Raw genomic sequence first — 22959 nt, 5'->3', positions numbered from 1 at the left:
TAACTTGATCTCAACTCAGAATAGTTCCAAACATGTTTTCATTTGCTTTTTTAAAGCACAAGTTGTCAAGTTGTACCTGTTGCTGTACATAAACACTGTATGCCAGCAGCTCCTTGATCATATTTGTGAACAGACTCTTCATTATTATTAGACTGTTATTAAAGGAAGATGTTGAATTTGAGAGTGTAACAATGAGAAATTATCAGATTACCTATAGTATGTAAAAGTCCATTCTTTATGTTGTAGTTTAATCCCTTTGTTAGGACATTCCCTCTCGTTGAGGGACCCCTTCTGCAAGCAGAACACAGTAAATGTGCTTTTTGAAATGACCCAATTTTCCACTATAAACAACCACCTGACTTTGGCAGTGGTCATCACTGTGCTTCTCTTTGCTGGCAAGGGAGCACGACAGAGCGGGGGAAAAAACACCCCAAACTGTCAGTGATGAGATGAAACACATCTGAAAAATCAAAATGACCAATACCTGAACAGAATACCACACCCCATTATTTAAGAAGGATGCTTGTGGAAGCTTTTAATCACTCGAGATTTTGCTGTAAAAGCTGAAATAAAACAGAGCCTGGCTGCATTTATTACTGCCAAAAGCCAAGGTCATTTGCACATAGCCCATGGATTTACCCAGAGTAGCTCTCAGTTAACCCAGGCATGGAATGCATGCGTTTTCTTAGCTGGGCAAACAAGTACATTATACGGTAGTTGTGATACAACACATGTGGCTTTTATTTGTACTGCACATACCCACTGTACAGCCACTCCGAAGTATTGTGGTTAGCTTGCAGCATCTGCTGTCTGCATTTATACTGTTTACTGCGTATTCTTTTCCCTGGAAGTTTTAAAGGAAAAAAAAAAATACTTTTTTTTTTTTCTTGTTGCATTGATTACATTTTATAAATTTGCTTAGCTGGAAAGTTTGGGAAAAGAGGCCTGTTTGTCAATTGTACAACCGATTGTGAAGCTCTAGTGTGAATATTTTTACGTCTGTATTAGACATTTTCTTTGCAAATCTATTGTTCGATTGAAATGTAAATGAAATAAAAGATGGTGTACACCCATCATGTATAAAGCAGGCACCATCGCTACGATGGATTTAATGCTCATTTTTATGGCGCATTCTCAGCTTCTATTTAAAACTATAATTTAAAAAAAAAATTAAAAAAAAATAAAAATCTGTAAAATTAAATGGGGATATATGGGGGAGTAAATTCTATTCCGTTTATTTGGGTTTTGAGTTCCCGATGGTCACGTTTCCCGTGGTGGTAGCGGTAGGGGGGGCCCCAGCGGGCGGTGCCGTGTGTGTTCGCTGTCGCACTGACGTGCAGAGGTTGTAGCTTTGGCTGGTCTCGGGGTAGAGCAGCTGGTTTTCGGTGTTTGAGAGACTCGATGGACGAAGTTTGCAGTATTGACATGTATTTGCATGCACGAATAAAAATTATTTGTCCACCTTAACCCGCCTCTCTGCCTTCAACCGGGGCTGGGAAGGGGGGGACGCGGGGCGGGGCGAACGCGGTTGCCTCTGCCTGCCTCCAGAGCGCTGTCGCCCCAGCGCTTCCTTTCCTCCTGCGCCCTCCTCCGCTGCCTCCCTTCCTCTGCTACCTCTGCCCCGGCTCCGCCGCGCCGCCTCTTTCCCGCCGTGCCCCGCGCTGGCTGGGGCGTCCCCGGAAGGCGGCGGGGCACCGGTGAGTGGGTGTCGGCCGGGCCACGACCGGAGTGGTGAGAGCACTGGGGAGGGTGGGGGCCGCCTGGTCCACCAGGCGGGGATTGGAGGGCGGCAGGCGCAGCTTGAGGCGGGGTCCTGAAGCTCCTGCGGGGAGAGGTTGGGCGGCGCGGACCGGGGGACCGGGAGGAGAGGGGCGGGCTCGGCCGAGCCGAGGAGCGGCTGGGAACGGGCGTTCGGTGCCCTCGCCCTTTCCTGTTGCATTGTTTTGCTTTGTGCTTTTGCACCACCCGGTGCCCCGGTGAGGAGCCGCGTTCGGCATCCGCCGCTTTGCGATGAGGCCGTGCCCAGGCATGGCTGCGGCTGAGCCTGATCCCGCGGCAGCTCGGGCTGCTCGGCCATGTCCTCTGCAGCGCTCCGAGCAGTAATCTCCGTAATCCTGGGACATCTGGCCATACTCTCCCTAATCTTCTTCATGAGGTTTTAACTCTTGCAGAACCTGGCAGCGGTTGGCAGAGAAACTGTTCTGCTATCAGTGTTCTAGATTGCTGCAGAAGTGTCTTTGAGATCGTCTTTGAAAATTTGAATGAACGTAGTCTGCAATTTCTTCTCCCAGGTTTCAATAGAAGCTTGTCTCTGAAAGACTGGAAAGAAATAAAGGTCAGAACGTTTTAATTTGATTAATTATATTGGTTGATTTTCATCTCAGATAAGTCATTGTTGAAATGAAGTAAATAATACTGGAAATTTAAATTTCAATAACTGGGAAATAAATCTCATAGATCTGAGTGAGCCTGATAAGGTTCCTCAGGCAGGCAGGGTTAGAAAAACCACTTCTTTCTGAATGAGAACATGCATAAAGTGTTTCTGTGCTAGTGAGCCTAAAAGTAGTTTTGTTCATAAAGTGTTTTTATTTAATTTGAATTGTGGCAAAAACTAACTTGCTGCACTGTAGTGTATTTGATAGCAGACTGTAAACTGTTCTTAGATGGCTAAAAAAAGAACTGCTTTGAGGAAGCAAAGGACTACTCTTGTATCGTCACGGGGGTATCCCACACTGCAAAATCAAATACAAGATTCTTTCTTTCTTTTCTTAATGTATTTTTTGGAACAGGATGACTACTTTGGATGATAAAGTGCTTGGTGAGAAGCTCCAGTATTACTACAGCAGTAGTGAGGGTGAGGATGAAGACAGTGAGAAAGAAGATAAAGAAGGGGAAAGCACCATTCCTGAAAGCGTTGGGGAAGTAGAGCTTAGCAGCGACGGCAGTGCAGTTAACACAGGTATCATTTCAGACTAACTGTTTTGTAAATAGTGTTTGTTAAGAGATTCAAAACTTAAGTCCTTTCAAAACTTAAGTCCTGATTTTATACATCTTGAGTCAGGGATGGATCATTCCTGGCTATAGTCTGTGTTTTTAATAGCTGGTGCTGTTTCACTATTTGACTTCTCTGAGAGACTGAGCATCATATCTAAAGCAGTTAGGCTTTGCATACAGTGCTGATTGGTACAGTTTAGTCAATAAGACACAGATTTCTTTCCTGTAAGCCACACAGTTGTTAACCCCTAACCAGCAGTTGCTGAGTGAATATGTGAGGAATAGAAAGTGGCAGGCCTTTGCACTATACCGTTACATTGGGCTTTCCCAAAATAGTGTTCTCTACTGCTGGTGTCAGACCTGATAAAAGCTTGTGTGGATCATTGGTGTGATCCAGAGGATGGTTCTTGGGAAAGACTGGCCCTCTGTGCTTTATGGTTTCTCTGAGAATACTGAAAAATCCTTCACCTGAAGGAAGAATGGAAAAATACTAGTACTAAAGTGGCATACATAGAGAGGACCTGAAAAAAGTAAAGCCACTGGGCTTCAGTAGCAAGGTGACAGCAAATTGCAGTCTGTAACAGCTGACACTGCTGCAGATCACAGAATGTGCTTCTGTAACAGAGCGTTGGCAAACTTGATTATACCTTCCCGTGGTTATTTTTGTTCTTACAAAAGCCATGCTATCAATAGAGTAATTCTTGAGGGTGGCTCTATTTCAAGAGCACAGATCTTTGGAATAATCTTTGGGACAGTTATGAGGGTAGCCTAGTTAGATCAGATTTAGTCTTAATAATAAAAAACCATAGATGTTCGAGGATGAGTGAGTGGCAGATTACTTGTTTCATTTCTACACTTTGCACAGTATGCAGGAAGTTTATGACAGCAGCTATTTTACTGCTGAATTACAGTTTACTGCCTGAATTTTTAATCATGGATGTCGTTTTGTTACCCTTTTACAAGAAATACCTGCATATTTAATTTCAGGCCCCAAGGGAGTCATTAATGACTGGCGGAGATTTAAGCAACTGGAAACCGAACAGCGGCAGGAGCAGCGCAGAGAAATGGAACGGCTCATTAAAAAGTTATCTATGACGTGTAGATCTCACTTGGATGAAGAGGCTGAGAAGCATAAACAGAAAGAGCTTCAGGAAAAAATCAACGGAAAGGTAGCACGGCACAAAAGAATGAAAATAGCACTTGAACATTTTGAGTTCACTCATTTATGTACATGAAGCAGATAGGTACCTGTGTTCTGTTGGCGGATCTGTGTTGTTTCTCCCCAGTTAATGGGGACACAGCAGCAATGGAAGAGGTGCATTGTAGCTGTGTTTGCCAAGTATTGTCAAGTTTAATTATTTTGCATTTTAGTGGTATTCCAGCAATTCAAGCAGTTGGTATTCAAAGCAATATAAGAGCTATACAAAAGAAGTCCAAATCCTTTCCCTGGATTTCCCTTGTCTGTTTATCAAATAAGTCATTCTCAGGGGACTGATACAAAGACTTGTACAGCAACCCTGTGAATACTGCTTCCTTTTGCTCCCTTGTCTAAACCAAGCATTGGGAGTCCTTTTTGATTTTTAATTTAGCAGGTGGATGATGGGAATTTGGTTTTTATGTTTAGCTCCAAAGACAGACGTTGTTGGAACTAGTGAATGGTTTTAGTCAAACAGGCTGTGTAAGTAGCTCCTACAGCTCTAGTCAGAGCAGTTACTAATCAGCCGACAATGTTTCTTGTTTTCAGATGACGCAAGTTGGCCACACTGTCCTATACATTGAGTGATGTAAATATGTTTAACAAAGCAAATGAAGTTCATTTTACATTCGGCAGACAAGATAATGCATTTGGTTGCCACAAAATGTTAACTGAAAAATGAAATCAAAAAGTTACTGAAGAAGAAGCTAGACCTAGTTGAGGCATGGTATCCGAATCCGTGCTTATGATTCAGTGAAAGCACATAGCCATCTGAATTAAAGTAGGAGCATGGAGCAGCCACTCCTGTTATTAGTGCAGGTTGTGGGAACTAGAATACCCAGAGCTGAGATCGCTGGTTTCTAATTAGATCAAAATGGAGCGGAATACAGAGGGTGCTTGAGCCTTTACGGCTGGCACTTTGCTGTTATTAAAGATGGGTGACCCACATTAATCCTCTTGATTTCAGTTCTCATTATATAAGTGACCCATTTAGTGATGCAGATCTTTTTTTCCCTGTATCTTTGTGTTTTAGATGACATTACAAGAATACAACATGATTCACAACGATGAAGACGATGAGGAGTTTTTGCAGCGGTACAGGAAGCAGCGGATGGAGGAGATGAGACAGCAGTTGTACAGCGGGCAGCAGTTCAAACAGGTCTTTGAGATTACCAGTGGAGAAGCATTTCTGGACACCGTTGATAAAGAGCATAAGAGCACACTGATCATGATCCATATTTATGAAGATGATATTCCTGGCACCGAGTCCTTGAATGGCTGCATGATCTGTCTGGCTGCTGAGTACCCAACAGTTAAGTTTTGCAGAGTCAAGAGTTCTCTCATCGGTGCCAGCGCTCGCTTCACTAACAACGCCCTGCCAGCCTTGCTGATCTATAAGGCAGGGGAGCTCATCGGCAACTTTGTGCGAATCACTGACCAGCTTGGAGAAGATTTTTTTGCAGTAGACCTGGAGGCTTTTCTGCAGGAGTGTGGTTTGCTTCCTGAAAAAGACCTAGTGCTCCTGACTTCCATACATAATCCGTCTGCATGTTACAGTGAGGACAGTGACCTGGAAATAGACTGAACCACTTCTACCGGGAACCAGTAGGTGTAGTTGTACTCTGGGATGTTCTTGTGCTAGGCATTCTCTTCCTTCCATTCTTCCAGCAGTTTTCATTGCCCAGTGACACTGATCTTAAAAGTTCTCATTATTCCCAAAACCCCAGAGTGATCCCCACTTCTGGACAGCTCTGGCTGAGCCTGTTTGCCTCTTTAGGAACATTATTGCTACCAAATGCAGCAGCTGCATGTGGCACTTCCTGCCAGCACCTTTGTCCTTACTGTTTGTTGGTGATTATGTTTTTGTTAAGGTGTGTTTATTTATTGTCACAGAATGGTGTGGGTTTGAAAGGGTCTTCTGGAGATCGAGTCACCTGCCAGAGCAGGTTCAGCTAGAGCAGGTTGCACAGGATGGCATCCAGGCAGGTTTTGAGTGACTCTAGAGATGGAGACCCCACCACTTCTCTGCACAGCCTGTTTCGTGGCTCTGCCACCTTCAAAGTAAAGAAGTTTGTCCTCATGTTTAGGTGGAACTTCCTGTGCTCATGTTTGTGCCTGCCACCTCTTACCTTGTCACACTGCACCACTGAAAAACCAGTGGCCTCATCCTCCTGACACCCACCCTTTAAGTATTTATAAGCATTGATAAGATTCCCCCTTAGTCTTTTCTCCAGGCTAAAAAGCCCCAAATCCCTCAGCCTTTCATTTGTACTCTGCTTTCTTCCTAAACCTGATTAAAATACAGGGAAGTAATTTTCAAGGTTTCTGTTCCATTAATGTTCACCCTGCCTCCAGCAAAGCTGATGCTACATATCTGTGAGATAACCTGGCCTGTGACATTAGAAGCCATTAACAGTTTATTGCAAATGCAAGCACAGAACCCTCAGATGATGCAGGGTGAGGAAAAAGCTTTACTGGGCAGACTGGTGTGGCTGAGTTGCTTAAGCCATGTACCTAGTGCAAATGAGCACAGTGAATGTGTGTGCTCTGTACTTAGTTATTATTGGAGCGTTCTCTACGTGCTTAATTTGATACTACAACACGTTTGCTTTCTCACACATTGCTTACTTTGCCTGTTATTTTTTAATTTTGAGGAAAGTAGACTATCATTAGCTAAATATATGACCCAGTGTAATGCCATGTTTTATGATTAAATATAATTGCAAGTTTTATGTAAGGCACTTCGGAACACCAGGAAGAAATGCAAATGTCTCTGTGTAAGCAGTGAGTTCTTGCTAAGAATGGATCTTGGATAGAAAAAGAAGGATTTGTAATTGTATCTGTTTGAACTGTGTTTTAAAAAGTAGTATAAGCAGAAAAATAAAGAATTTGTAATTAAAAATTACTGAATTGGCACAAATTGTAGCTGGTTTAAGGAAACTGGCAGAAATCCAGATTTTACAATGTGGGAAGAGATTATTTCTTTTCAGCTCAGAATTGCATTGGAAAAAAAGCCCATGAAAGTTCCATGGAATTAAACCATTGAGCATGGATATCAGCACATTTAAAAATAAATCAAAGTAGCTGCAATTTATATTCAGGATGAGATTCAGTGAAGTCTGTCGTGCAGACAGGGTGCACATTAGCATCATAATAAAACCTGCTTTGGAGAGAGGGTTGGGGAGAGCTGGTTGCTGGAGCTGCTTTGAAGTTTTATTTTTATGTAGTGCTGCTATTTTTTTTGCCCCTGTGGCAGAACTGTGACAGGATCAAATCCTCTCCTGCTGCTTGATGTCAGATGGCCTGCAGCAAGGTGACTCCAGTGCTCAGGTCTATGATAGATGGTTTACAGTGCCGGTAGCAAAAAGGAGAAGAAAAATGGTCTGAATCCAATTAATCATTGATCTGGAAGAATATAATAACCACAAGGGAGAAGAGGTGTAGAGAGATGTGCTATAACTGTGTCCTTTTTTTGTCCCATTTTCTATCTGCTACTTCTCAAGCATAGGACAAACATGCAAGCGTGGCCTAGGTGGAGTTGGCTCTTCCTGCAGGTAGTGGCTTCTGGTCAGTGGGTTTTGTGCATCCCCTTGGTTGCAGACTGGTCTGATTTGTACTATACACCCTTCAGATCAAGAAGGTACATGTACCAAGTCTAAGCCATCTCTGATTTTAATCTTCAAAAGTACTATAAATAGGTGTTGAAAAAACACTTGCAGGTAGATCATGTTCTCTCTAGGAAACGTTTTGTTCTGGAAAAAGCAGCCTGCTGAAGAGAGGGCAGCCAGAAACAGTGGGGTTTACAGCAGAGTGCACTGGGAGAGAAGAGTGTAAAATCACTTGGGTTTGTTCACATTTCATGATGTTCCAATGCAAACAGCAGGATTTGGGCACAGAATGCAAATGCCCAAGGAAACGCAGATGGCTGCTTGGCAAGAGCAGGACTGGAGTCACGGGATGACTGAACACAGGCATTTAATCACAGTGCCAACCTGAGTGCCAGGCAATAGGTGACAAGATTTAGAAAAGTTTATACTGTTTGAGTTTTTGTTTTGGCTTCCTATCTTCTTTTTGTTCTTAAAACATTCGAAATACAGCTTCGTTGACAATGCAAACGATGTTCCTGTGCGATCACTGGTGTGATTCGTGCTGCAGAGGGGCCTGCTGGGGTGGGCTTGGGGCAGTCTGGCTGACAGGGGCTTGCTTTTCCACTCAGTGTTAGGCCCCTACTCATTTTTGCCACCATGGCATTTAGATAAATTTTCATTATGGGTCTTGGTAATGCGTGGGTGTAAAGATCTGCAGGCTGCCCAGAGAGGGAGACCTCAGAACAGCTGCAGCCTGGCTTCAATCTGTCCTTCCCTTTAACTGTAGGGACTGCTTTGCATGGAAGAGCATTGCAGACAAGTGATCTTGCACGGTCTGCTCTTGTCAGCAATAACCTGCTCAGTAAATGGTTGTCTTAAGAGGTCACACAACCACAGAGAGATGTTTTCTTTGTTGCTGCTCACACTGCATGAACATGGACAGCATCATCTCCCATCCATATTCATCCCCATGCTGGGGAGCTGCAGCTGGGGAGCTGCAGCTGGACATCTCAAAGGCACTTGTTTGAAAAATCAGAGGTGGTCCTATGGGTTGTGTTTACCAAGAACTCAAACAGAGGGTACATCTGGCAGCACTGGACTGTCCCCAGAGATTGCAGTGGGATGCTGGGAACCCTTGCTTTGGTTGGATGATGTTGGTGGATACACCAGACTAAACACCATGTTTAGATGCAAACTGCTGTCTTCCACATTGGGTGTAGCTGTGCTTTGTGATGGGCAAGCTGGCAAGGATGTGAGTAATTTCTACAAACTCCTGGGGCTGAAAGACTAGGAAAGAAGATAGGAGAGCACAGCAGCGCATGTGTCCCCAGAAGGAGGTTTCAGTAGCATGTTGGATGCTGTGCCTAGGGTTGGTACGTGTCAGTCCTGCAAAGAAACATTCCCAAAGCTTGTCTTGCTGCCAGAAGGGTGAGCACAGGAGGAAGATGCTTTGTGGTCCTGGCCTGTGCCGTGTGGGAACTGGTGGCACAACTGGAAGATACCAAGTTTGCAAGTGTTGGCTCAGCTGAGCCAGTTCCTGGTGAACCCTTCCTCCTTGGTGGCAGCATCTAGGCAGCTCTCTGTGTGCCTGACGGATTCTCATACACTTACCAGCTGGTACTAAACCAGCACTGACAGCCTTTGACAGCTACAAACACAAGCAGGATGTTTGTGGTCTAACTGAAACGAGCTGAGCTTGTGCTTTTATCCAGATGGTGAAGGATGCTCCAGGCTGAAGCAGCTCAGTGTAGGGCAAGGGCAGCCCAAAGTGTGCTCCAGCTGTAGACATGGCATGTATGGATCCCTCATGGATTGGAGGCAAGATGCTGGTCTTTGGACTGTGTCTTTGCTGTTTGCTGCTGTCTACCTCTTTTTGAGCATTGCTTTGCTGTTTGAGTGAGGGAAATGCTATGAGGGTATTGGTCCTTGTGGGGGTCACAGCACAGGGTACAGCTGGTGGCAGGGCAGACCCTGGGTGAGAGACACGCACACACTGCCATGTAACAGGCTGTGGCAGGTGCTGGTCATTTTGGTACCTGGGTACAGTGTCACCATGTGCTGGCTTTCAGCCAGAGGGGAAAGCTGGGGAAAGGGAACTGTGAGACAGGAAAGCACCACATCTCCTTTTGTCTTTTGCTACAATGCTGTGTGCAGCACGGGGCCAGTAGTCTGGGGTCTCAATGTGACAGGATGACTGGGCAGGCCTGGGGCAGCACAGGTGAGCCACACAGCAGGCAACGTGCCCACTGTGCCCCCATAGATTGGGTCTGCCTCTCTGCCTCCCTTTACACCATTAGGAAACTAAAATTCAGATGATATCCTGATAAACCCATCTAATTTCCAAAGGGTTAAAGAGAGCAAATAAGAAGGATTTTGCCTTGGGAGTCTCCACTTACAGATGTTGTCTTGCTATGACATCCTCCTAACGTGTCCCTGCCAAGGCACGAGCTCTTTAATTCTCCCTGGTTTGAAATTCCTGTAACACCTCCCTGTAACTGGTTTTAATATTGCCTGGAAGTGCCCCAAACACCCCTCTTGAGGAATTTAAATCATGACATACTTGGTTGATAGGTATAAAAAAAAACCAACCCTCAGCTGGTGCAACCAGAAATGATTGAAACTTCTAGGGCAGAAGGTGGGATATGACAGGATTGTCATTCCCTCTCCAACTGGCCAACATCTCCTGCCCCATCTATCCTTTCTTTCCCTGAGGGAATGGCATCAGAGAGTATGCAGGAGGCTGTGTCTGAAAATACCTTGGAAATATCACATCTGTTGTCTGCCTCACCCTTGCCTGCACTGCCTCTCACATGCTGCCTGGCCCCAGGTTTTGGACCAGCACCCTGGACCCGAGTTCCTTGCCCTGGTTCTCCTCTTGACTCCTGCGGCCCTGTGTGATGGGCAGAGGAGCAGCCAGCACTGCTCAGGGGTTCAGTGTGGCAAACTCCATGAGAGTCTGGCCAGGAACAGCACAGCCCCCAAGGCCTCAGTGGTATTAAGTCACCATGCCAGGTGGAAGTCCTGCTGGGCCAGAGCAGGAGCCCAGGAGCAGTCCCCTCCTCTGGCTCAGCACAGGAGGAGACTGCACCCATCTGCTCTCCATTTCATGCCCACAAAATACTTGGCTAGCAAGGTTTAGGTGTGGGTAGATTTTATGTAATAGAATTACACAATGTTGGGTGCAAGCTCTGTTATCAGGATCACAAGGCAGCACAGGGCTGTGGAGTGGTGGTGGCTGGAGGGCAGCGTAGCTCAAATCTTCACAGGAGACTTGGGTCCCACCAAAGCATCTCCTAAGGAGGAAGGACACTCCATTTATTTCTTCTGATGTGGTTGGCAATGACACAGCACAGTACTGCTGAGCACAGACTGCTCCAGCTGCATGGCCCAGCTGTGCCCCAGCAGGGACACCAGCCTTCCAGCAATGCTCCAGGGACTTCTCCTTTCCCCCAGCTCCTGCTGCCTCCTGAGCATGTTGCTTTCTTGCAGGGCCTAGTGCTGGTGAGACAAAGCTTGGAAACTGGCTGGAAGAAATGAGTTTTAAAAATCATTTATTCTTTTAAATGGCTGTTTTCCTGCTGGTGAACTGGGATGTGATGGGGATCAAGGCTGTGTCGGCAGCTGCCGCTGACCATGTCGCCGTGTCAGTGAGAGCTGACATCTGCATGTGTTTCTGGAGCAGAGCTTAAGCAGGCTCTTGGGGATGCCATTTGCTGAGCAGGGAAGTGTAAAAATCATAGAACAAGAGAGTCTTCATTGCTGTGTTCGCACAGAGGTAGCATCTTGTTCCAAGCAGCCCAGTGTGAGCAGCTGGTGGTGCACACTGAGGGCCAAGCCAGCAGGTGGGAGATACAGGAGGTCTGGGAGGTGTGATCTGATGCTTCTCCCCATGTCTCCTCACACAGAGACATTGCTTTGGTTCCTTCTTAGCTGTGTCTTAGCTATGACCATACATTGGGCAGACTGGGATGGATGGCGTTGAGCAGCTGCAGGAGTAGCATATCAGTACAGGTTCCTACTGCAAGCTCATCCACTGCTGGGCCAACATGACCACCTCCAGCATGTGCTCCCTAGCCCTCTGCATGCTGCCACCTGCCTCCCTTGGGGAGCTCAGCACCGTAACTGGATGCAGGAGAGGAGGAAAGACCACAGGGGCTCCCCAGGCTCTGTGATCTTCTGTCCTGAGGTGGGAAGTCCTGTGGAAGTGGGGTTGCTGATGGCCTGGTGTTGGAAAGCAGCAGGGGGTGGGGAGTGACAAAGCACAAAGGAGTCCAGTGTGTCCCAGGGAGGTGGGTGTCACCTGGAGAACCCCAAAGCTGCCCTAGTGCAAGATATTCACTAGCAGAAGAATTGGGTCTGCTGAGGACAGTGGTGGCAGCCATACTCCTGCAGCACTCAAGCTCCTCACAGAGTTAATACCAGCCTCTCCCCATGGGCTGGTGTGAAGGACACCCAGGACGGGATCATCTTCTGTCCTGCTCCTGACCAGCACAGGGGTGGGAGGTCCCCAAGTCCTTGCTGCTCCCTGCAGAAAGGAATGGGATATTCAGTATCACGCCAGGAGCTCAGCTTATCTGCTGCCTGGGCAAGGATGGTCTCTACCTGGGGAGGCTGTCCTGGTGCTAGAGCTCAGTAGATGGTCCACCACCCCGAGGGCTGCCATTTTCCACTTCATCCGGCACATGAAACGCCACATAGGGGCACTTCTTCACGTTGAGGCACACGAGCTTCTCGAGTGATGCTGTCTTAACTATCTCAAAACCAGTTGCTCCACCAAATGTACTGGGTTTCCAGTACTCTGGGGAGCAGATGGGGTTTCCAAAAAGCCCCTTCAGGGAAAAGGGAGCTCCAATCTCCACCATGCTTTCCCCAAAAATGCCATTGGGTTGGGGTTTCTCAAGTAGCAAGCCTGGATAAAACTCCAGAGCATCAATGTCTCCATACAGCTCTTCCAGCTCTGCTGCCTTCTCTTCCTCTCCTGCATCAAGTAAACACCAGAGTGCTTTAGCAAGGGAATCACCCCAACAAGGTAACAGGAACATGCCAGCTCCTGTGACCCAGGCAGTAGCAAGCCCAGCTCACAGGCCAGGCATTGCCCTCTGGACCAGCCATCCAGCCTCCCGGGAGGAAGGACCGCAAGGGTCACAACCAGGCAAGGCTGGGAGGGGCAGGAGCAGCTGCTCTGCTGGGTGAACCCAGCAGCAGGGGGATTATGGTCTGTACCCCAACAGTGGGCACAGAGCATCCATATTGCCCCAGTGAAGCCCAGAGAGCTGCTGTGCAGCCCTACCTGTTAGCTCCTGAAATGACTTGTAGGGCTTCATGCCAAACCTCTTCCGATACTCGTTGAACGGCTGCAGCCTCAGCTGCCGGGATTCCTTGATGACCCCAACGGCCACGTTCAAGATATTTGCATTGATGTTTTGTCCCCCACCTATCTGCAGGGTGAGAACACAAGGAGGAGCACACATAAGCCACAAGGCAGCACCAGCATCTGCTCCAGCACTAAAGTATCCATGTCCTGGGCACAGTGTAGTGGAGACCAAGGTGTCATTGCAACAACCAGAAAAGAGGGAATCACTACACTGTGCTAAAAGCCAGCTGTAGAGCAGCCTGGGCTGAAGTCAGTCCTGCTGCCAGGACATGTCAGCAAATGATGCAGGAGAAGCTACAGATGAATGGTGTCCCAGTGGCCTGGAGTGAGGGGAGAGACTATGGGTGTTTGGGATAACAGGGAGAACCCAGAGAGCAGTGGGTCTCTGCCTCAGCCTTGCTGCTCTGCACAAGCAAAGGGTCAGAAACGTGGGTGTAACAGCTTGGAAGAAAGCATCCATGTGATGGCAGCAAAGAACAGTGCCAGGCAAGCTGCTTCACACCCAGGCTGCTGACCCAATCTGGGCCAGGAGATCTCAGCTTACTGTGGCTCCCGGTGACACCACAAGGGTGACTACAGAGTCAACAGGGCTGCCAAGGCCCAGCCTTGCTGTGGTGCTTGTGAGAAGGACTCGTGACATGCCCATCAGGTGCTGGGCTGCGTAGAAGACTCTGTGTGACATGTGACCCTCTGCCGAGTGTCACTGCTAAGGGCACTGCCTTCACAGTACCACCAGCATCCCTCCTGGGGTCCTACAGCCCCAGCACTAGCAGGGAGAGAAGAGCAGGGCCTTACCCTTCCCGCAATCTGCTTGGAAAAGGATTCCACCAGTGCCTCCACACCATAGTCCATGAGCATGGAGGTGTTGTAGAGGAACTGCTCATAGCTGTACTCTTTCCCCTGGATGATGAAGGAGTCGGGCATCAGCCCATGCCAGTGATAGAGCTGGTTGAACTCCACTGCGATGCGATTCCGGTACTGGAACTGCTTCCCAAACAGCAGCTCGGGGTCAAACTTGAGGCTCAGGTAGTACCCACTGAGGTGCTGGACATAGTCTTCTATGACAATCTTAATGGTCTCCCCTGGGCAGGAGGAGAGAAGCAGCTGGTAGCAGCAGGAGCTACCAGATCTGTACCCCAAGATGTTACACATGTGCTACCGTACTGCATCCCTCCACCCATCCACCACCCGAGAGCTTTCTGACTAAAGCCTTGTTGAGTTGGTTGGGCATTTCAGTGAAGAATTATTTCACCAGCAAAGATCAGTCTGCCAAAACTGAAACAGTTCCTGAAGGAAGCTGACTTGGATATGCTTCTTGGAGATAATGTGATGACCTGGCTTTTTTTCTGATTTTGGTCAAAAAAGGCTTTTCATGAGATTATATATATAGGAGATTTATAATGAATATCAAAGTGCAATAATTCAAAATGAGGACAAAATTATTCTAAATTTTTTTTTTGATGGACCAAAGCAAGTTTTTGCTATAGGGACCACAAGCAATGATCCACAGAAGGCTACTAGAGAAAATCTTCCAGCCTCTGTAAGCAGCCTGGCCACCACTGAGACCAACCAATGCCCAAGTCCTTGGGGCTCGCCCAGGGAGGTGGGACACAGGAGTCTACTGTGCCAGTGCCCTGCAGCACCTCTTGGCCTTACCAATGAGGATGAGACGAGCTGTCTGGAAGAGCTGCTCGTCACTCCAGGTGGGATGCTCCCGTTTCAGGATGTCACAGACACGGTTGTGCTCACGCAGCCAGAGCGTGCCATACATGCAGAGCCCTGGCAGCAGCCCAAACACTTCCTGTCCCATTGCCAGCTGCTTCTCCTTGGGGGTGGCAGAGGGGTAGACCATGTGGACTGGAGCATCAGTGACCAGGGGAGGATACACTTCTCCATCTACCACCTTGGGGAGAGAAGAACAGGATGGCAGAAAGTGAGGAGAAAACTACCCCAGTGAAAGCCTGCCCAGATGGGACCTGCCTCCCTGCTGGCACCACAGCTCATCTCCTGCAGGCAGTGCAAGGACAGGAACACCCTCAAAGAGTCCTGACTGCAGAATGGCTGCTGCCATCCAAACAGCTACACTCCAAAGCTTGTCCTCCTGACTTGGCACGGCTGGCCAGCAGCCACACAGAACATCAGGGCTGGGGTCTCCTGTGAGCTTCCAGACAACCTTGGGCTTCAAACAACTGTGGAGCACAGCTTGCACCAAGCACTACCTGGAATTTCAGCTTCCCATCTCTGAAGAGTCGCAGCTGGTGCTGCCGCTGCAGGTTGTCCCCATACACATGCCCGAGATCCACCTGCCAAGAAAGCAGTGTCAAGGCTGCTCTGAGAGGCCATGCATGCCCCAGTCCCCTCCTCACTCCCTGCAAGCCCCCGTGTCTCACTCACCCCATGTCCCAGTGCCTTGGTAAAGCCACGTCCCATCTTCCCAGACGTCTTGAAGAACTGGTGGGTGAAGTGCTGAGCGAAGAAGGCAAACATCAGGTTGGTGCCTTGGGGATCGGCTTCAAACTTCTGCCGCAGCAAGAACCTCTCTGCCAGGAGCTGGGGGTCGGGGAGCTGCTGCTTCCCTGCGAAGGATGGAGATTAAGGGCAGATGTCCCATGCTGATTCAGCTGGGTAGCAGTGCTAGTGGTGGGGCTGTAGGTAAGCATTGCTGTGTCTCCCATAGCACCAGGCACTGACTTGTCTGCACAGACACCTTATAGCCCTCTTACACAGGCTATGGCATGCCCCAGCAGCTCAATCTGAGATGTTCCAACAGTGGTTTAGATGCCATCAGGCTTCTCCTGCCTGTGGGACCAGCTTGAGCAGGACAGCAGTAGCATGTGACACTGCCAGTGGTGCCTTGCATTTGTGCCATGGCAAATGCAAAGGCTCAGGCATGGCTGGGTTGAAAACACTGAGGTGATCCTGCCCTCCTGGCAGGGAGGTCAGACTAGACATTTTTTGAGGTCTCTTCCAACCCCCAACATTCCGTGATTCTGTGATACCGCACCAGGAGCAGACCCAGGGTCCTACTCTGGTGACTCAGCCCTGTCCCCAGCACCACATGGTGCCAGTCCCCGCAGGCCAGCCACGTACCTTTGCTCCCCATGGGAGTTGGGCAGTTGTCTGGCACGGGTGGGAGGACGCGGGTGAAATAGCTGACGTTGGCGTAACCCTCCCAGCTGATGTAGCCATAGTCAGAGTTGAAGGTGGGGGGACTGGGGATGAGATTGGCACGAACTGAAAGGAGAGATGGGAGTCACCACTGTGGGGTCCAGGGCAGCACCTCATGGGCTCTGCCCATGGCCCCTGCTCACCCACTCAGCGCTGCTAGATCTCTGCTACCCCAAAAACCAGAAAGGTACAGGCAGAGTAGGCATGCAGCCATCCCGGGCTCTGCTCTGAGCCTTTTAAAGTCTGCAGCTCCTCACAGCAGAGGAGGGCTCGTACTAATGTGCCAAGTAGATTCTTGGATGATGGATGAGATGACAACCACATAGAAATGGTGAAACCAACAGCCGGATCCTTGCAAACGTGTCGCTACGGCTCCAAGGGCTGGAACCTAAATATTTATGCAAAGTGATGAATGTGGGGACATGAGTAACCAGGACCACATTTCCATAGGCTGCTTTCTGTGCAGCTGCTGAAGAGCCCTTTGGCCCAGGGAGAGCGGTGTGCTGTGAGCTGCCTGTGTTTTCCAGCTGGCTGTTGGCCCAGAGTATGGCTGAGGACACACAGCTGGTGACATGTGACTGGGGACACAGAGAGGGTCCAGCCTGACCACCACCTGTACCCTGCTGCTGCCTGACTGGGCAGCCTCCTCTGAGAGGGTGATGGGATGACAACCTCCCTGGGTCTCTTGGTGAGGTGACTCAAACCTGGTGCCCACCATGCCCATGGGATTTTCTCAGCATCACAGCACCCATGCCACCCCCACCCACATCTCTACTGATATCTACAGAATCCCAGGTCCTGCTGTACTCAAAGATCTGCTCCAACACCTCACCTGTGAGCACGAGCCTCATGAGTGTGTCCCGGATGAAGGTGCTGTTGATAATGTCCCAAAACCACTTGAAGTTGGTCAGGACAAAATGGTAGAAGGCAGGACTGGGCTTCAGCAGGTCATGGAGGCGTGTCCAGAACTCAGCTGGGGGAGACAAACCAGGCAAACAGCTCACCCTGCTAACAAATCCCACTGATGACCCTGACCCACCCACACTGTTGCTGGTGAGAGCAAGAGCTGCAGGCGCAGCAGGCCACCCAGAGACCCACCAGTGCCAGAGGTCCTCTGAGCTAGAGGGACTTACGGGAGGTGCAGTTGTCCCCAAAGTATCCTGTCCGTGTACAGTCACACTCGTACCCTTCCAGGCCAACTCTCACACACACTCCTTGGTTCTGGCAGGGGAAATAGCAGCAGGGATTCACTGCAGGGAGAGAGAGATGTCACTGTCATAGAGTCATAGAATCGTTAAGGTTGGAAAATACCTCTGAGATCATCAAGCCCAGCTGTCTACACAACACCACCATGCTCACTAAGCCATGTCCTGAAGGGCCATATCTACAGGGTTTTTGAACACCTCCAGAGATGGTGACTCCACCACCTCCCTGGGCAGCCTGTCCATTCACACTGTCACCTTCCTTGTGGAAGTTAACGGTGTCTGAAACACTTGGGATTGCCAAAGGAACTGTCTGCATCCTGTGGCCACACATCCACAGGTGCTGCAAGCCCCAGCCCTAACTCAGGCTGTTGATGTCCCCTGCCTGGTGCCCCATGCTACTGTGGGACCATGTCACAGTGGTCTCCTGCAAGGCTGGAGTTGTGGCCTCACACACAGGGGCTGCTGTGCTCCCAAAGCCCCATCAGAGAACAAAGCAGAGCAGACATGGTGCTGGTGTTAATAGCAACAGCAACTGTCAGGGCTGAAGTTTGCTTTGGCAAGCGGCTCCTCCGCCCTCACCATGCCAAGCGGATGAGAAGGGCTGACCCCTGGGCTTGTTCCCCCAGCTTCTGCCCAGCCCCTTCCTCTGCTGCCTCGGTGCCCCAGCCTGCAGGAGTGAGATAAGGGCCCCTTCCCGCCCATCCCACAGCGGCAGGATCCTGTGGGACAGAATGAGCTTGGAGCAGTGCTGCCACCAAGCTGGGCTGGTCCCCACAGACCCAGGGTGGAGCCTTTGTGCCAGGAGAACAGAAGCGCCAAGAGATAAGACCTCCTGGAGCACACCTGGCTGAGGGGTTCAGTGTGCATTAACACAATGATGGTGCCCAGGCCCACTGGGACCCGCAGGGACAGGGGTGCAACACAGACTGCTCAGCTCTAGTGCCTCTGGCTGTGGGGATAGGCAGCACCAGAAGAGACCACGAAGAGCTGCTCCTGGTGTGCCCAGTGTCATGGCTAATAAATTAATGTCTCCTGGGTCCATCAGCTGATGCACATGGACTCTGCAGGACCTGGTTCAAATTCTTCTAGAATTTGGGAACAGGTTCCAGCACTGGGGTGGAGGGACAGGCACACAGAATAGAAACCACATTTTTTTCCAAAGGAAATTTGAGCTAAAAATTAACATCTTTGAAAAATAAAGCTAATTCTGTGGAGTTACTCAGACGCCCACCCAGCCACAGACTCAGGGCAGGGCATTAGCTACCCAGGAGCCTGGAGCCTGGTGAGCTGTTCTGACCCTGCTGTGCTCACTCACCCCTGTGATCCCAAATCCCTCACTATTACGGGGGATGGCTTGCAAAGGTACGTTCAGCCCCCAGCTCTTCTGTCAGACTCCCTTTCATCTCCCATCTTTTCATGTATCCAGACAGGAAGCAGCAGGCAGGTTCTTATTTATCTCAGACAAATTGAGGTCAGATCACCTGTTTGGCTTTTTGCAAGACAAGAATTTTATGAAGGGAGCCATGTTGCAGCACAGCTGGTGCATCCTCTGGGCTGTGCCTGCACCGCCAGCTCTGCACTCAACTCTGCTGCAAACACTGCAAATGCCCAACAGAGCATCCCCATGCTGAGCCCACTGCAACCAGGGGACATGAAACTGGTGCAGGCACAAGGCCAGGAGGGTGCTCCATGCCACCAGGTCTGGCACGGCAGGTAATGCCCTGCCCCATGTCTGCAGGTGCGGTGAGGAGTTAGTAGATATTCACTTTGCCAGGGATCTCCCCGGTGCAAGGCTCAATGGCTTGTTGCAGCTGAGCACTCCTCCAAGGTGGGTTTGGCAGCACGCCAGGCTTGGCCGAGCTGCCTCATCCCACGGTTCACAGCAGTGTCAGTGCCGCAGGGTCCCAGAGGTGCAGTGGGAGTGGCATGTTACAGCAAAAAGGGTGGGAGGGGGACGAAGCGTGTCCTGACCTGCAGCAGCAACCCCCTCATGTCCTTCTGGAGCCTCACTCCTGCAGCGCCTCTGTGCCTCTCCCCACCCCAGCCAGGAATCCTGCACTGGCCCTGCCGGGAAGGCTCCAGGTATGGGGAGAGCTGCTGCCAGCCTCCATGCTGGAGCACAGCCTCTTCCGTGACGGCAGAGCTGATGGACACGCTCCATCACCGCTGAAAAATGCCAGATTTTGGGGACAACATCCGCTCTGCAAACCACAGCCAAAGCAACCTGGGGTGAATCATGGCCAGGCTGGAGCCAGGATTGCTCGATGGAACACAGCTCCACGGCCGCGGGCTTTGAAGACGATGAAAGGCTCACGCACTTGTTTTTCTGATTCAGGGAGGCTTCCTCGAGCCCAGGAGCTGTTCACAGCACAGTCAAAGCAGCCAGATTATCATCTGCAACCACTTCTGGCAGCACCATGAGCAAGAGCAATGTGCCAGGGCCACAGCTGCTCAACACGTGGGATTCAGCAAACCTCCTCTGTGCACCTGAGCCGGGCTGCTGGCCCCAAGGATGGGCTGTTGGAGGGACAGCCAGGCTGGCTGGAGGGTGTGATGTGCCCTCAGGGCTCTTGGTGTGGCAGCAGGCTCCCCCATGCAGCCTGCGTTGAAACTCCATGAACCCCACTGCAGAAGAGTTGAGCTGAGAGGAGGTGTTTGACCACAGGCTGTGGAAACAGACATGAATCAAAAGTGGTTCTGCCAGAGGTCCTTGTCTGTCTTCACTCAGTGGGGTCTGTTCCTGGCCTGCCCTATGGCCAGAGCTTGGGCAGACAGTGATACTACTGCACCTCCCATTTACCTGAGCTTTGGGATAGCTGTGAAGAGGATGGTCAGGTTTATTTTGCTGTAACACTTGTACAAAACTACACCCCAAGGGCAAGCCAGCAGCCAAGGGCAGTATCTGCAGAGGAAAACATAGAAACACCAAGGGACTGGCTTGGCTCCAACCACAACCAGAGGAAAAGTCTACAAAGAGTAAACATCACTATTCAGAGCCAAGGTGCAGTCAGCAAGGAGTCGAGTAGAACTGCTCCAAGCAACAGAGTGAGCAGGAGATACCAGTCTCAGCCCAACATCCTGTTACTTGGTGCTTGAGAGCAGATCCGAGGGCTAGATTAGGGCTGTGGTCCAGATTAGAGCTGTAGTCCAACTAGTGCAGTGCTCCTCCTCCCAGAAGCCTGGTGGTTTTGCTGACAGCACCTCAGGGCACAGTGCAGTTCCCCTAATTCCTCAATCAGATATCTTCTTCCTTAATGGAGGCTTGGAAGACAGTTGTCCTTTCATGTATATCCCAGGTATCTTTTTATTTCCCCCCACAGAGTGAAATTTGCTTTGATCTCGGCATGCAGCAGTCAGTCAGCTCCAGGTCATGCCTGCACCATCCCAGTGTGCAATGCATCTGTCTCAGCTACTTTGAGCATGTGCATCCCCACTAGGTCTCCAGGCCCCCTCCTGTGCTCAGGACCCATAGGTGCTGCTCTTGACTGTCCTCAACCCCCAGCAGAAGCTTGTCATACTGGAACATGTTGGACCTGCGGGGCAGACCATGCAGAGCCTGTCCCTTGCTTGTCCACAGCCAGATCCACCCCATGGGGTCCCTCCTTTAGTGCAGATGTGCCCAGTGAGCCCCACAGCAGGTTGCCCACTGCCTTCCCAGCACTGCCACTCCTCCTGCAGCACTCACTCCAGTTGCTCCTGGTCTGTTCCCACAGCCTGAGACTGAGAAACTCAGAGGGTTACAGAGTGGCTTGACCATGCTGTGGTCACCCAACCCTGCTGTCCCTCATGGGTGGACCTGCCAGCTCCTGCCAGTTCACACCCTGCTCAGCTCAGGTCAATTCTTCCATTGTCCCACTTCCCCTGCCATGGAGTGGTATCCACTCAGCCTGTGCACATTCTGGGGACTCCTGGGCTTGGGCACACCATCTCTGACAACCTAGGCAGGCTGTTGGAGATGGAGTCACCACCAGCACTGTCTGCACCACAGGTGGCTAGAGCCCCATCAAGGGATGCAGCCCACATGCCTAGACTGGGTTTGTTGAGAACATCAGTGAGGAGCTGTAAAACCTGAAAAGGGTCACAGTGTTTCCCTGCAGGGCAGGAGGTAATTTCATGGAAGAGGGACTGGAGTCAATGCCACATTAAGGACCTGGAGGAATCTGCACTACAGGGTCTAGGGATGGACTTGGTGGGATTTGAGATGTGGTTTTATTTCACAACATGCTCTGTGGATGCCTGCCATAAGCAGCATTACTCCTTGGCATCCCTTGGTGCACAGGCAGCCCGAGACCACCATGGCTGTGCCAGCATATGGCGAACTGCTGTGGCATGTAGACGTGGAAATGAAAGGATGGCTCAGGCCAGTGGAGCCATCCCTGCTGCTCCAAGCCCTCCACCCTCACCCCTAAACTGCAGTCGCAGCTGGTATGTGTTTGGGGAGAGCAGGGAAGGGCCCTGTCTGCCAGTGCTCATGGATATTGTCCCGTTTCTTTTGAGGAGCCCTGCCCCAGCTGGGTGCTGTTCCTTAACTCAGTGATGGAACCACCCTGGGTTGGCCTTGGTCTCATCCTAACTAGGGCCTCTTGGGACAGCACTGGTCTTGGCAGGGGCCCAGCTCTGTCGTGCAGACACATTTGGGCTACTGACAGCTCCTCCAGCCCCTGCGTGTGGTCCCTCCATGGCCACAGTGGGAGGTACCAGGGAAGTTTGGTCTTCATGGGTGACTTTGCTCTCTGGTCAGGTGTGACGGGCCAAACCCTGCAGCTCCTGAGACTCTGTCCCAGGCAGTGTCGTCGGGGCTTCCACTACCCCTGCCCTGTCCCCCACCCCAAGCACTGTGGCCAGGTCCGGGCACCTACAGCGTGACGACCATCCCGGGGTGGTGGGCACGATCCTGCCTTGGGCACCCCCGGGAACATGGACCCTACCCGCTGCGCTGGAGTAAGCTTGCCGACCTTTCCCGGCGACCGCTCCGCGACCCCGGCGTCTCCGAGAGGTGCACCTCTGGGACCAGATCCCCCCGCATTCCCCGGTACGGAGCCCCCGGGGCCGGGTCCCGCCTCGCTCCCCAGGTCCCTCCCGTGCGGGATGTCGCCACTCCTGCCAGTACCGAATCCCGTGGGACTCACTCCCTCCCGGTGCCGGCCCCCTCCCCGCATACCGGAGCCGTCAGTCGCGGTGCTCCCGGCGGCGGACAGGAGCAAAGCGTGGGCGAGTAGCAGCCGCAGCCCGGCCAGGCACAGCCCTGCGGCTGGAGGGTCCCGGGCCCGGCCCCCACAGCCCATGGCGAGAGGCAGCTCCGCCGCGTCCCGCCGTCGTCCCTGGCCCGGCCCCGCCGCCCCCGCCCCCGCCCCCGCCGCGCCTCCCCCCGCCCCCGACGGGACGGAGCCGCCTCCAACAGCCCGGCCCGCCGAGGGAGGCTGACCCGACTCGCGC

General features: G+C 50.8%; 2 protein-coding genes across 2 annotated transcripts; one reads left to right on the top strand and one right to left on the bottom strand.

The window, feature by feature from the left end:
* The first annotated feature begins 1931 nt into the window (after nucleotides 1-1931).
* PDCL (phosducin like) lies at nucleotides 1932-7996 on the top strand. Its single transcript, XM_054174249.1, has 4 exons — nucleotides 1932-2335; nucleotides 2790-2959; nucleotides 3982-4163; nucleotides 5223-7996. The coding sequence occupies exons 2-4, from the start codon at nucleotides 2791-2793 to the stop codon at nucleotides 5772-5774; spliced, it is 903 nt and encodes a 300-aa protein (XP_054030224.1). The 5' UTR covers nucleotides 1932-2335; nucleotide 2790; the 3' UTR covers nucleotides 5775-7996.
* Nucleotides 7997-11342: 3346 nt separating this feature from the next.
* PTGS1 (prostaglandin-endoperoxide synthase 1) lies at nucleotides 11343-22832 on the bottom strand. Its single transcript, XM_054174248.1, has 11 exons — nucleotides 22685-22832; nucleotides 17452-17568; nucleotides 17151-17291; nucleotides 16241-16384; nucleotides 15545-15726; nucleotides 15370-15453; nucleotides 14807-15053; nucleotides 13946-14232; nucleotides 13067-13214; nucleotides 12379-12754; nucleotides 11343-12301 (listed from the first exon to the last, which is right to left on the bottom strand). The coding sequence occupies exons 1-10, from the start codon at nucleotides 22806-22808 to the stop codon at nucleotides 12399-12401; spliced, it is 1830 nt and encodes a 609-aa protein (XP_054030223.1). The 5' UTR covers nucleotides 22809-22832; the 3' UTR covers nucleotides 11343-12301; nucleotides 12379-12398.
* Nucleotides 22833-22959: the final 127 nt, after the last annotated feature.

The sequence above is a fragment of the Dryobates pubescens genome, chromosome 29, assembly GCF_014839835.1.
Source record: "Dryobates pubescens isolate bDryPub1 chromosome 29, bDryPub1.pri, whole genome shotgun sequence".
NCBI lineage: Eukaryota > Metazoa > Chordata > Aves > Piciformes > Picidae > Dryobates > Dryobates pubescens.
This window is presented reverse-complemented; position numbering and strand designations above follow the sequence as displayed.